This window comes from Oncorhynchus clarkii, unplaced genomic scaffold (assembly GCF_045791955.1).
Source record: "Oncorhynchus clarkii lewisi isolate Uvic-CL-2024 unplaced genomic scaffold, UVic_Ocla_1.0 unplaced_contig_12383_pilon_pilon, whole genome shotgun sequence".
Classification (NCBI taxonomy): domain Eukaryota; kingdom Metazoa; phylum Chordata; class Actinopteri; order Salmoniformes; family Salmonidae; genus Oncorhynchus; species Oncorhynchus clarkii.
In genome coordinates, this window is record NW_027258615.1 from 51,182 (window position 1) to 63,768 (window position 12,587).

A 12,587-nucleotide genomic window follows, 5' to 3' on the forward strand; every position below is an offset into this window, starting at 1 on the left:
ATCTAGAATTATCTAGTGTTATCTGGAGTTATCTAGAATTATCTAGAGTTATCTGGAGTTATCTAGAATTATCTAGTGTTATCTGGAGTTATCTAGAATTATCTAGAGTTTATCTAGAGTTATCTAGAATTATTAATGTTAGCATGTATTTCTCGCTGTAAGACAACAATGTAATACGTCTAGAATTATCTCGAGTTATCTGGAGTTATCTAGAATTATCTAGAGTTTATCTAGAATTTATCTAGAATTATCTAGAGTTATCTGGAGTTATCTGCAGTTATCTAGAGTTATCTAGAGTTTATCTAGAGTTTATCTAGAGTTATCTGGAGTTATCTAGAATTATCTAGAGTTTATCTAGAGTTATCTAGAATTATCTAGAGTTATCTGGAGTTATCTAGAATTATCTAGAGTTTATCTAGAGTTTATCTAGAATTATCTGGAGTTATCTGGAGTTATATGGATTTATCTGGAGTTATCTAGAGTTTATCTAGAGTTTATCTAGAGTTATCTGGAGTTATCTGGAGTTTATCTAGAGTCATCTAGAGTTATCTAGAGTTATCCAAGGACATGATTGCTGCTGCTGAAGAATTTCCCAGACATGTTTAGTCATCCAATGCCTGTAGGAGTACAGTACAGTTCATTTTCTGCTCAACAGCCAATCCCCTTCTGCTCCAGCTACACTTCGCAGCACAGCTCTGTGGTTTGTGCAGTCATCCCTACCACAGAAAGTGTGCCCCAAATGGCACCCTATTTCATAGAACTCTATGGGCCCTTGTCAAAAGCAGTGCACTTTATAGAGAATCGGGTCCCATTTGGGATGCTGCTGGGCCTCTTGTGATTTATAGAGTTAGATTAGTAGTAGCCCACTCAGGCAATCATTAAAATGTGTCTATTGGTAAACAGAGAAGAGTCTGTATTTCGTTTCACTGTTCATTGCCTTCAGTGCAGTGTGTGGATCGGCATACCGAATTGGCTCAGTTTGGAGCTGGGGAGATACCTGACTGGCACCTAGGGAGATACCTGACTGGCACCTAGGGATATACCTGACTGGCACCTAGGGAGATACCTGATTGGCACCTAGGGATATACCTGACTGGCACCTAGGGAGATACCTGACTGGCACCTATGGAGATACCTGATTGACACCTAGGGAGATACCTGATTGGCACCTAGGGAGATACCTGACCGGCACCTAGGGAGATACCTGACTGGCACCTAAGGAGATACCTGACTGGCACCTAGGGGGATACCTGACTGGCATCTAGGGAGATACCTGACTGGCACCTAGGGAGATACCTGACTGGCACCTAGGGAGATACCTGACTGGCACCTAGGGAGATACCTGATTGGCACCTAGGGAAATACCTGACTGGCACCCAGGGAGATACCTGATTGGCACCTAGGGAGATACCTGACTGGCACCTAGGGAGATACCTGACTGGCCTCTAGGGAGATACCTGATTGGAACCTAGGGAGATACCTGATTGGCACCTAGGGAAATACCTGATTGGCACCTAGGGAAATACCTGATTGGCACCTAGGGAGATACCTGATTGGCACCTAGGGAGATACCTGATTGGCACCTAGGGAGATACCTGACTGGCACCTAGGGAGAGGAGAGACGGAGGCAGGAGAGGGAGACACGAGAGGAGACGATTCACCACTTTCAGGTTACTTTTTTAACCTCAAGGATTTTTCCTGGTTAAATTAACTCTTTCCATTCATATTAAGACGATGGCAACTAATACATCTGATTCAGTAAATTAACTTAATCTCCGCCTAACTGTTTTATCCATAGAATCCCTGTGAGCTGTGTTAACCCAGGTGGTAGTTAATACTGCCACGTCCCTCTAGTCTCTGTGAGCTGTGTTAACCCAGGTGGTAGTTAATACTGCCACGTCCCTCTAGTCTCTGTGAGCTGTGTTAACCCAGGTGGTAGTTAATACTGCCATGTCCCTCTAGTCTCTGTGAGCTGTGTTAACCCAGGTGGTAGTTAATACTACCATGTCCCTCTAGTCTCTGTGAGCTGTGTTAACCCAGGTGGTAGTTAATACTACCATGTCCCTCTAGTCTCTGTGAGCTGTGTTAACCCAGGTGGTAGTTAATACTGCCATGTCCCTCTAGTGTCTGTGAGCTGTGTTAACCCAGGTGGTAGTTAATACTGCCATGTCCCTCTAGTCTCTGTGAGCTGTGTTAACCCAGGTGGTAGTTAATACTGCCATGTCCCTCTAGTCTCTGTGAGCTGTGTTAACCCAGGTGGTAGTTAATACTGCCATGTCCCTCTAGTCTCTGTGAGCTGTGTTAACCCAGGTGGTAGTTAATACTGCCATGTCCCTCTAGTCTCTGTGAGCTGTGTTAACCCAGGTGGTAGTTAATACTGCCATGTCCCTCTAGTCTCTGTGAGCTGTGTTAACCCAGGTGGTAGTTAATACTGCCATGTCCCTCTAGTCTCTGTGAGCTGTGTTAACCCAGGTGGTAGTTAATACTGCCATGTCCCTCTAGTCTCTGTGAGCTGTGTTAACCCAGGTGGTAGTTAATACTGCCATGTCCCTCTAGTCTCTGTGAGCTGTGTTAACCCAGGTGGTAGTTAATACTGCCATGTCCCTCTAGTGTCTGTGAGCTGTGTTAACCCAGGTGGTAGTTAATACTGCCATGTCCCTCTAGTCTCTGTGAGCTGTGTTAACCCAGGTGGTAGTTAATACTGCCATGTCCCTCTAGTCTCTGTGAGCTGTGTTAACCCAGGTGGTAGTTAATACTGCCACGTCCCTAGAGTCTCTGTGAGCTGTGTTAACCCAGGTGGTAGTTAATACTGCCATGTCCCTCTAGTCTCTGTGAGCTGTGTTAACCCAGGTGGTAGTTAATACTGCCACGTCCCTAGAGTCTCTGTGAGCTGTGTTAACCCAGGTGGTAGTTAATACTGCCATGTCCCTCTAGTCTCTGTGAGCTGTGTTAACCCAGGTGGTAGTTAATACTGCCACGTCCCTCTAGTCTCTGTGAGCTGTGTTAACCCAGGTGGTAGTTAATACTGCCACGTCCCTCTAGTCTCTGTGAGCTGTGTTAACCCAGGTGGTAGTTAATACTGCCACGTCCCTCTAGTCTCTGTGAGCTGTGTTAACCCAGGTGGTAGTTAATACTGCCATTTCCCTCTAGTCTCTGTGAGCTGTGTTAACCCAGGTGGTAGTTAATACTGCCATGTCCCTCTAGTCTCTGTGAGCTGTGTTAACCCAGGTGGTAGTTAATACTGCCATGTCCCTCTAGTGTCTGTGAGCTGTGTTAACCCAGGTGGTAGTTAATACTGCCATGTCCCTCTAGTCTCTGTGAGCTGTGTTAACCCAGGTGGTAGTTAATACTGCCATGTCCCTCTAGTCTCTGTGAGCTGTGTTAACCCAGGTGGTAGTTAATACTGCCATGTCCCTCTAGTCTCTGTGAGCTGTGTTAACCCAGGTGGTAGTTAATACTGCCATGTCCCTCTAGTCTCTGTGAGCTGTGTTAACCCAGGTGGTAGTTAATACTGCCATGTCCCTCTAGTCTCTGTGAGCTGTGTTAACCCAGGTGGTAGTTAATACTGCCATGTCCCTCTAGTCTCTGTGAGCTGTGTTAACCCAGGTGGTAGTAAATACTGCCATGTCCCTCTAGTCTCTGTGAGCTGTGTTAACCCAGGTGGAAGTCTAATCAAATCAAATCAAATTTATTTATATAGCCCTTCGCTCATCAGCTGATATCTCAATGTGTTCTACAGAAACCCAGCCTAAAACCCCAAACTGCAAGCAATGCAGGTGTAGAAGCACGGTGCCTAGGAAAAACTCCCTAGAAAGGCCAAAACCTAGGAAGAAACCTATAGAGGAACCAGACTATGAGGGGTGGCCAGTCCTCTTCTGGCTGTACCAGGTGGAGATTATAACAGAACATGACCAAGATGTTCAAATGTTCATAGATGACCAGCATGGTCTAATAATAGTAATCACAGTTAGAACAGTTGAAACTGGAGCAGCAGCACGGCCAGGTGGACTGGGGACAGCAAGGAGTCATCATGTCAGGTAGTCCTGAGGCATGGTCCTAGGGCTCAGGTCCTCCGAGAGAGAGAAAGAAAGAGAGAAAGAGAGAATTAGAGAGAGCATACTTAAATTCACACAGGACACCGGATAAGACAGGAGAAGTACTCCAGATATAACACACTGCCCCTAGCCCCCAACACATAAACTACTGCAGCATAAATACTGGAGGCTGAGACAGGAGGGGTCAGGAGACACTGTGGCCCCATCCGATGACACCGGATAGTAAATACTGCCACGTCCCTAGAGTCTCTGTGAGCTGTGTTAACCCAGGCGCTAGTGTCAAAATACTGCCACGGCACGTCAGCGTGCAGCCGCCATGAGCCACGACCCCACAGAGACGTGAGGCATGTCTCGTACAGTTCCTTCATCAACCTTTGAAGCCCGGAGGACCATGACAACGCAGATCAGCCGGGTTGAAGCTCCACACTACACCGGCTGCAGATGCCAGCGCTGCATGTTATGTCATGTGGAGCCCTTTCCTGCAGTCAAATTACCTGGTGGCCTCATGGGTGGATTGTTAATCATAATTTCCTAATTAATCAACTTTTTTTTAATTATTATTACACCGAAAGTTCAATGTTTCTATGTCAAACAATTTTGTCATATTTCAGTCTTCTGTGATGTATACAAAGTGTAATATTGGGATGTAAACTCAAAATGTAATACATTTCAACTCCATATCTGACATGGTACAGGTGTCTTCATAACCACGTGTGTGAGGTGTGTATACTTTTGTTTCAAAGTAGATTTTGTTTCAGAAAGAAACACTCTGTGTGACCCTGATTTAACCCACTGCAGTAAAAGGTTCATTAATGCTGTGTCAAACATCGCTAGAGGAGGACAATTAGTAACAAGGTTAGTTAGTTAAGAGTTCCTGGAAGTGAGGACGTTCCAAGTGGAACCCTATTCCCTATATAGTGCACTTCTTTTTGATCAAGGCCCACAGAGAATAGGATGCCATTTGGGACAGGCAACCTGGCGGTATCAGAGCCATCTGGAGTCAGTGAGCCAGGCAGAGACTGTGTGAGAGCAAGGATGATTGTCCTGTCATCTCTCATCATGTGAGGTAACCTGATTGTCCGATTCAACTTGACCAAACATGTCAAGTTCAGGATATCACCTCAGGCTACGATACACACATCTCTTTCCTTCTCTGTTCTGCTATGCTCTGTTCTGCTCTACTCTACTCTGTTCTGCTCTACTCTACTCTGTTCTGCTCTACTCTACTATACTCTGTTCTTCTTTACTCTACTCTGTTCTGCTCTACTCTACTCTACTCTGTTCTTCTTTACTCTACTCTGTTCTGCTCTGCTCTACTCTGTTCTGCTCTGCTCTACTCTGCTCTACTCTGTTCTGCTCTGCTCTACTCTGCTCTACTCTGTTCTGCTCTGCTCTACTCTGTTCTGCTCTGCTCTACTCTGTTCTGCTCTGCTCTACTCTGTTCTGCTCTGCTCTACTCTGTTCTGCTCTGCTCTACTCTGTTCTGCTCTGCTCTACTCTGCTCTACTCTGTTCTGCTCTACTCTGTTCTGCTCTACTCTACTCTGTTCTGCTCTGCTCTACTCTACTCTGTTCTGCTCTACTCTACTCTTTTCTGCTCTGCTCTGCTCTGTTCTGCTCTGCTCTGCTCTACTCTGTTCTGCTCTGCTCTACTCTGTTCTGCTCTGCTCTACTCTGCTCTACTCTGTTCTGCTCTACTCTGTTCTGCTCTACTCTACTCTGTTCTGCTCTGCTCTACTCTACTCTGTTCTGCTCTACTCTACTCTTTTCTGCTCTGCTCTGCTCTGTTCTGCTCTGCTCTACTCTACTCTGTTCTACTCTACTCTACTCTGTTCTGCTCTGCTCTGCTCTGCTCTACTCTACTCTGTTCTGCTCTGCTCTACTCTGTTCTGCTCTACTCTGTTCTGCTCTGTTCTGTTCTGCTCTGTTCTGCTCTGTCCGACTCTGTTCTGCTCTGTTCTGTTCTGTTCTGCTCAGTTCTGCTCTGCTCTGTTCTGTCCTGCTCTGTTCTGTTCTGTTCTGTTCTGCTCTGTTCTGCTCTGCTCTGCTCTGTTCGACTCTGTTCTGCTCTGTCCTGCTCTGTTCTGCTCAGCTCAGGGTCAGGGCAGGGAGTCTCAGGGTCAGGGTCAGGGTCAGGGCAGGCAGTCTCAGGGTCAGGGTCAGGGCAGGCAGTCTCAGGGTCAGGGTCAGGGTCAAGCAGTCTCAGGGTCAGGTTCAGGGTCAGGGCAGGCAGTCTCAGGATCAGGGTCAGGGTCAGGGCAGGCAGTCTCAGGGTCAGGGTCAAGCAGTCTCAGGGTCAGGGCAGGCAGTCTCAGGGTCAGGGCAGGCAGTCTCAGGGTCAGGGCAGGCAGTCTCAGGGTCAGGGCAGACGGTCTCAGGGTTAGGGCAGGCAGTCTCAGGGTCAGGGCAGGCAGTCTCAGTGTCAGGGCAGGCAGTCTCAGGGTCAGGGCAAGCGGTCTCAGGGTCACGGCAAGCGGTCTCAGGGTCAGGGCAGGCAGGGTCAGGGTCAGGGCAGGCAGTCTCACGGTCAGGGCAGGCAGTCTCAGTGTCACGGCAGGCAGTCTCAGGGTCAGGGTCAGGGTCAGGGCAGGCAGTCTCGGGGTCAGGGCAAGCAGTCTCAGGGTCAGGGCAGGCAGTCTCAGGGTCAGGGCAGGCAGTCTCAGGGTCAGGGTCAGGGCAGGCTGTCTCAGGGTCAGGGCAGGCAGTATCAGGGCAGGCAGTCTCAGGGTCAGGGCAGGCAGTCTCAGGGTCAGGGCAGGCAGGCTCAGGGTTAGGGCAGGCGGTCTCAGGGTCAGGGTCAGGGCAGGCAGTCTCAGGGTCAGGGCAGGTAGTCTCAGGGTCAGGGCAGGCGGTCTCAGGGTCAGGGTCAGGGCAGGCAGTCTCAGGGTCAAGGCATGCAGTCTCAGGGTCACGGCAGGCAGTCTCAGGGTCACGGCAGGCAGTCTCAGGGTCAGGGTCAGGGCAGGCAGTCTCAGGGTTTGGGCAGGCAGTCTCAGGGTCAGGGCAGGCAGTCTCAGGGTCAGGGCAGGCAGTCTCAGGGTCAGGGCAGGCAGGCTTAGGGTCAGGGCAGGCGGTCTCAGGGTCAGGGTCAGGGCAGGCAGTCTCAGGGTCAGGGCAGGCAGTCTCAGGGTCAGGCAGTCTCAGGGTCAGGGTCAGGGCAGGCAGGGTCAGGGTCAGGGTCAAGCAGTCTCAGGGTCAGGTTCAGGGTCAGGGCAGGCAGTCTCAGGGTCACGGTAGGCAGTCTCAGGGTCAGGGTCAGGGTCAGGGCAGGCAGTCTCGGGGTCAGGGCAGGCAGTCTGAGGGTCAGGGCAAGCGGTCTCAGGGTCACGGCAAGCAGTCTCGGGGTCAGGGCAGGCAGTCTCAGGGTCACGGCAAGCAGTCTCAGGGTCAGGGCAGGCGGTCTCAGGGTCAGGGCAGGCTGTCTCAGGGTCAGGGCAGGCAGTCTCAGGGTCAGGGCAGTCAGTCTCAGGGTCAGGGCAGGCAGTCTCAGGATCACGGCAGGCAGTCTCAGGGTCAGGGTCAGGGTCAGGGCAGGCAGTCTCGGGGTCAGGGCAAGCAGTCTCAGGGTCAGGGTCAAGCAGTCTCAGGGTCAGGGCAGGCAGTCTCAGGGTCAGGGTCAGGGCAGGCAGTCTCAGGGTCAGGGCAGGCAGTCTCAGGGTCAGGGCAGGCGGTCTCAGGGTCAGGGTCAGGGCAGGCAGTCTCAGGGTCAAGGCAGGCAGTCTCAGGGTCACGGCAGGCACTCTCAGGGTCACGGCAGGCAGTCTCAGGGTCAGGGTCAGGGTTAGTGCAGGCAGTCTTTGGGTCAGGGCAGGCAGTCTCAGGGTCAGGGCAAGCGGTCTCAGGGTCACGGCAAGCGGTCTCAGGGTCAGGGCAGGCGGTCTCAGGGTCAGGGTCAGGGCAGGCTGTCTCAGGGTCAGGGCAGGCAGTCTCAGGGTCAGGGCAGTCAGTCTCAGGGTCAGGGCAGACAGTCTCAGGGTCAGGGCAGGCAGTCTCAGGGTCAGGGCAGGCGGTCTCAGGGTCAGGGTCAGGGCAGGCAGTCTCACGGTCACGGCAGGCAGTCTCAGGGTCAGGGCAGGCGGTCTCAGGGTCAGGGTCAGGGCAGGCAGTCTCAGGGTCACGGCAGGCAGTCTCAGGGTCAGGGTCAGGGTCAGGGCAGGCAGTCTCGGGGTCAGGGCAAGCAGTCTCAGGGTCAGGGTCAAGCAGTCTCAGGGTCAGGGCAGGCAGTCTCAGGGTCAGGGTCAGGGCAGGCAGTCTCAGGGTCAGGGCAGGCAGTCTCAGGGTCAGGGCAGACAGTCTCAGGGTCAGGGCAGGCAGTCTCAGGGTCAGGGCAGGCAGTCTCAGGGTCAGGGCAGGCGGTCTCAGGGTCAGGGTCAGGGCACTCAGTCTCAGGGTCAGGGCAGGCAGTCTCAGGGTCAGGGCAGGCGGTCTCAGGGTCAGGGTCAGGGCAGGCAGTCTCAGGGTCAAGGTAGGCAGTCTCAGGGTCAAAACAGGCACTCTCAGGGTCACGGCAGGCAGTCTCAGGGTCAGGGTCAGGGTCAGGGTCAGTGCAGGCAGTCTCGGGGTCAGGGCAGGCAGTCTCAGGGTCAGGGCAAGCGGTCTCAGGGTCACGGCAAGCGGTCTCAGGGTCAGGGCAGGCGGTCTCAGGGTCAGGGTCAGGGCAGGCTGTCTCAGGGTCAGGGCAGGCAGTCTCAGGGTCAGGGCAGTCAGTCTCAGGGTCAGGGCAGGCAGTCTCAGGGTCAGGGCAGGCAGTCTCAGGGTCAGGGCAGGCGGTCTCAGGGTCAGGGTCAGGGCAGGCAGTCTCAGGGTCACGGCAGGCAGTCTCAGGGTCACGGCAGGCACTCTCAGGGTCACGGCAGGCAGTCTCAGGGTCAGGGTCAGGGTTAGTGCAGGCAGTCTCGGGGTCAGGGCAGGCAGTCTCAGGGTCAGGGCAAGCGGTCTCAGGGTCACGGCAAGCGGTCTCAGGGTCAGGGCAGGCGGTCTCAGGGTCAGGGTCAGGGCAGGCTGTCTCAGGGTCAGGGCAGGCAGTCTCAGGGTCAGGGCAGTCAGTCTCATGGTCAGGGCAGGCAGTCTCAGGGTCAGGGCAGGCAGTCTCAGGGTCAGGGCAGGCGGTCTCAGGGTCAGGGTCAGGGCAGGCAGTCTCAGGGTCACGGCAGGCAGTCTCAGGGTCAGGGCAGGCGGTCTCATGGTCAGGGTCAGGGCAGGCAGTCTCAGGGTCAAGGCAGGCAGTCTCAGGGTAACGGCAGGCAGTCTCAGGGTCACGGCAGGCAGTCTCAGGTTCAGGGTCAGGGTCAGGGCAGGCAGTCTCGGGGTGAGGGCAGGCAGTCTCAGGGTCAGTGTCAAGCAGTCTCAGGGTCAGGGCAGGCAGTCTCAGGGTCAGGGTCAGGGCAGGCAGTCTCAGGGTCAGGGCAGGCAGTCTCAGGGTCAGGGCATACGGTCTCAGGGTCAGGGCAGGCAGTCTCAGGGTCAGGGCAGGCAGTCTCAGGGTCAGGGTCAGGGCAGGCAGTCTCGGGGTCAGGGCAAGCAGTCTCAGGGTCAGGGTCAAGCAGTCTCAGGGTCAGGGTCAAGCAGTCTCAGGGTCAGGGCAGGCAGTCTCAGGGTCAGGGTCAGGGCAGGCAGTCTCAGGGTCAGGGCAGGCAGTCTCAGGGTCAGGGCAGACGGTCTCAGGGTCAGGGCAGGCAGTCTCAGGGTCAGGGCAGGCAGTCTCAGGGTCAGGGCAGGCAGTCTCAGGGTCAGGGCAGGCAGGCTCAGGGTCAGGGCAGGCGGTCTCAGGGTCAGGGTCAGGGCACGCAGTCTCAGGGTCAGGGCAGGCAGTCTCAGGGTCAGGGCAGGCGGTCTCAGGGTCAGGGTCAGGGCAGGCAGTCTCAGGGTCAAGGCAGGCAGTCTCAGGGTCACGACAGGCACTCTCAGGGTCACGGCAGGCAGTCTCAGGGTCAGGGTCATGGTCAGGGTCAGTGCAGGCAGTCTCGGGGTCAGGGCAGGCAGTCTCAGGGTCACGGCAAGCGGTCTCAGGGTCAGGGCAGGCGGTCTCAGGTTCAGGGCAGGCAGTCTCAGGGTCAGGGCAGGCAGTCTCAGGGTTAGGGTCAGGGCAGGCAGTCTCGGGGTCAGGGCAAGCAGTCTCAGGGTCAGGGTCAAGCAGTCTCAGGGTCAGGGCAGGCAGTCTCAGGGTCAGGGTCAGGGCAGGCAGTCTCAGGGTCAGGGCAGGCAGTCTCAGGGTCAGGGCAGACGGTCTCAGGGTCAGGGCATGCAGTCTAAGGGTCAGGGCAGGCAGTCTCAGGGTCAGGGCAGGCAGTCTCAGGGTCAGGGCAGGCAGTCTCAGGGTCAGGGCAGGCGGTCTCAGGGTCAGGGTCAGGGCACGCAGTCTCAGGGTCAGGGCAGGCAGTCTCAGGGTCAGGGCAGGCGGTCTCAGGGTCAGGGTCGGGGCAGGCAGTCTCAGGGTCAAGGCAGGCAGTCTCAGGGTAACGACAGGCACTCTCAGGGTCACGGCAGGCAGTCTCAGGGTCAGGGTCAGGGTCAGGGTCAGTGCAGGCAGTCTCGGGGTCAGGGCAGGCAGTCTCAGGGTCAGGGCAAGCGGTCTCAGGGTCACGGCAAGCGGTCTCAGGGTCAGGGCAGGCGGTCTCAGGGTCAGGGTCAGGGCAGGCTGTCTCAGGGTCAGGGCAGGCAGTCTCAGGGTCAGGGCAGTCAGTCTCAGGGTCAGGGCAGGCAGTCTCAGGGTCAGGGCAGGCAGTCTCAGGGTCAGGGCAGGCGGTCTCAGGGTCAGGGTCAGGGCAGGCAGTCTCAGGGTCACGGCAGGCAGTCTCAGGGTCAGGGCAGGCGGTCTCAGGGTCAGGGTCAGGGCAGGCAGTCTCAGGGTCAAGGCAGGCAGTCTCAGGGTCACGGCAGGCAGTCTCAGGGTCACGGCAGGCAGTCTCAGGGTCAGGGTCAGGGCAGGCAGTCTCGGGGTGAGGGCAGGCAGTCTCAGGGTCAGTGTCAAGCAGTCTCAGGGTCAGGGCAGGCAGTCTCAGGGTCAGGTTCAGGTTAGGCAGTCTCAGGGTCAGGGCAGGCATTCTCAGGGTCAGGGCAGACGGTCTCAGGGTCAGAGCAGGCAGTCTCAGGGTCAGGGCATGCAGTCTCAGGATCAGGGCAGGCAGTCTCAGGGTCAGGGCAGGCAGTCTCAGGGTCAGGGCAGGCAGTCTCAGAGTCAGGGCATGCGGTCTCAGGGTCAGGGTCAGAGCAGGCAGTCTCAGGGTCAGGGCAGGCAGTCTCAGGGTCAGGGCAGGCGGTCTTAGGGTCACGGCAAGCGGTCTCAGGGTCAGGGCAGGCGGTCTCAGGGTCAGGGCAGGCAGTCTCAGGGTCACGGCAGGCAGTCTCAGGGTCAGGGCAGGCGGTCTCAGGGTCAGGGTCAGGGCAGGCAGTCTCAGGGTCAAGGCAGGCAGTCTCAGGGTCACGGCAGGCAGTCTCAGGGTCACGGCAGGCAGTCTCAGGGTCAGGGTCAGGGTCAGGGCAGTCAGTCTCGGGGTCAGGGCAGGCAGTCTCAGGGTCAGTGTCAAGCAGTCTCAGGGTCAGGGCAGGCAGTCTCAGGGTCAGGGTCAGGGCAGGCAGTCTCAGGGTCAGGGCATGCAGTCTCAGGGTCAGGGCAGACGGTCTCAGGGTCAGGGCAGGCAGTCTCAGGGTCAGGGCAGGCAGTCTCAGGGTCAGGGCAGGCAGTCTCAGGGTCAGGGCAGGCAGTCTCAGCGTCAGGGCAGGCAGTCTCAGGGTCAGGGCAGGCAGGCTCAGGGTCAGGGCATGCGGTCTCAGGGTCAGGGTCAGGGCAGGCAGTCTCAGGGTCAGGGCAGGCGGTCTCAGGGTCAGGGCAGGCAGTCTCAGGGTCACGGCAGGCGGTCTCAGGGTCAGGGCAGGCGGTCTCAGGGTCAGGGTCAGGGCAGGCAGTCTCAGGGTCACGGCAGGCAGTCTCAGGGTCAGGGCAGGCGGTCTCAGGGTCAGGGTCAGGGCAGGCAGTCTCAGGGTCAAGGCAGGCAGTCTCAGGGTCACGGCAGGCAGTCTCAGGGTCACGGCAGGCAGTCTCAGGGTCAGGGTCAGGGTCAGGGCAGTCAGTCTCGGGGTCAGGGCAGGCAGTCTCAGGGTCAGTGTCAAGCAGTCTCAGGGTCAGGGCAGGCAGTCTCAGGGTCAGGGTCAGGGCAGGCAGTCTCAGGGTCAGGGCATGCAGTCTCAGGGTCAGGGCAGACGGTCTCAGGGTCAGGGCAGGCAGTCTCAGGGTCAGGGCAGGCAGTCTCAGGGTCAGGGCAGGCAGTCTCAGGGTCAGGGCAGGCAGTCTCAGGGTCAGGGCAGGCAGTCTCAGGGTCAGGGCAGGCAGGCTCAGGGTCAGGGCATGCGGTCTCAGGGTCAGGGTCAGGGCAGGCAGTCTCAGGGTCAGGGCAGGCAGTCTCAGGGTCAGGGCAGGCGGTCTTAGGGTCACGGCAAGCGGTCTCAGGGTCAGGGCAGGCGGTCTCAGGGTCAGGGTCAGGGCAGGCAGTCTCAGGGTCAGGGCAGGCAGTCTCAGGGTCACGGCAGGCAGTCT

The 12,587-nt window shown here is 56.2% G+C and overlaps 1 protein-coding gene across 1 annotated transcript; it reads right to left on the reverse strand.

Moving 5' to 3' along the window:
* Window positions 1-11,068: 11,068 nt before the first annotated feature.
* Window positions 11,069-11,398, reverse strand: LOC139397643 (putative small proline-rich protein 5; the record flags this gene model as incomplete). Its single annotated transcript, XM_071144200.1, has 1 exon — window positions 11,069-11,398. A coding segment is annotated over one exon (330 nt), but the record flags the coding sequence as incomplete, so codon positions are not given.
* Window positions 11,399-12,587: the final 1,189 nt, after the last annotated feature.